We start from the raw sequence: 880 nt of genomic DNA on the forward strand, positions 1-880 counted from the left end.
CGCACAAAGCGGCCTCCGGCCGGTGCCGGTGGTTGAGGGCGAACTCCAGCTCAGGCAGGCGGTAGCTGGTGGAGAAGTTGGCGGCTTCTTTGGCGTAGCTGAGGAGCGCGTCGCGATTGACGTTCTCCGGGGCCAGGAGGCTCTCGACGTCCACTTTGTCCTGCGGGGATGGGGAGAAGCTGCAGGGGTGAGGGAGGTGGCAGCTGTCCCCCAGTCTGGGTGCAGCCAGCACTGGGTGAAGTTGTGCCACTGGCCTGGGGGCTGCAAACACCCCAAAAGGATTGTTCCCCCAGGCAGCGGCTGCTGAAGCTGCCACCATTCCAGGTCAAACCAGCCCCCGGTCTCCAGGCACCCATTGCTGTGGGCTCTGGGGGGCAGATCCTGCCCTCCTCACCTGGAGGATGACCCCCTTGTTGAGCAGGCTCTGCTTCTTGGCCGTCATGACGAAATAGTGAGTGTCATCCTTGTAGTAGACAATGTTTTCCAGGTCGATGCCTGGTGATGGGGAAGGGGCTGATCTGAGCCATGGGGCAGAGTCAGGGGGAGCCCCCCCACTGGGCTCAGCCACCAAATGTCCCTTGCAAGGGGGGACATGCATCCCATCACACAGGGGACATCCCTGGCCTGAGGCTCCAGCTGCACCAGGAGGGGCCAGGGACCCTTGGCACACCCGTGCTGGGGCTGGGACCACCAACCCGTCTTGTTGTAGAGGTTTTGGAAGAACTTCTGGTTGTAGATTCGGGCCACGCCACTGATCTCGGCCACCTCCACCTCGGCCCGGCTGTGGCGGTTGATGAAGTTGGTGGTGATGCCAATGGCCAGCTTCCCCCGCATCTCCTTCCGCTTGAACCCTGTGGGATGGCAGAGGTGTGAGCCCCCG

General features: G+C 62.8%; 1 protein-coding gene across 1 annotated transcript in view; it reads right to left on the reverse strand.

Annotated features, from left to right (window-relative positions):
- MICAL1 (microtubule associated monooxygenase, calponin and LIM domain containing 1) overlaps window positions 1-880 on the reverse strand; it is a 9,469-nt gene that overhangs the window by 6,462 nt on the left and 2,127 nt on the right. The window contains exons 4-6 of the mRNA XM_010143769.1: window positions 696-851; window positions 395-495; window positions 6-160 (exon numbers count right to left, since the gene is read on the reverse strand). Coding sequence (XP_010142071.1) covers window positions 6-160; window positions 395-495; window positions 696-851 — 412 coding nt within the window. The remainder of the gene's footprint in view (window positions 1-5; window positions 161-394; window positions 496-695; window positions 852-880) is intronic.

The sequence above is a fragment of the Buceros rhinoceros genome, unplaced genomic scaffold, assembly GCF_000710305.1.
Source record: "Buceros rhinoceros silvestris isolate BGI_N320 unplaced genomic scaffold, ASM71030v1 scaffold21559, whole genome shotgun sequence".
In the NCBI taxonomy this organism is placed as follows: domain Eukaryota; kingdom Metazoa; phylum Chordata; class Aves; order Bucerotiformes; family Bucerotidae; genus Buceros; species Buceros rhinoceros.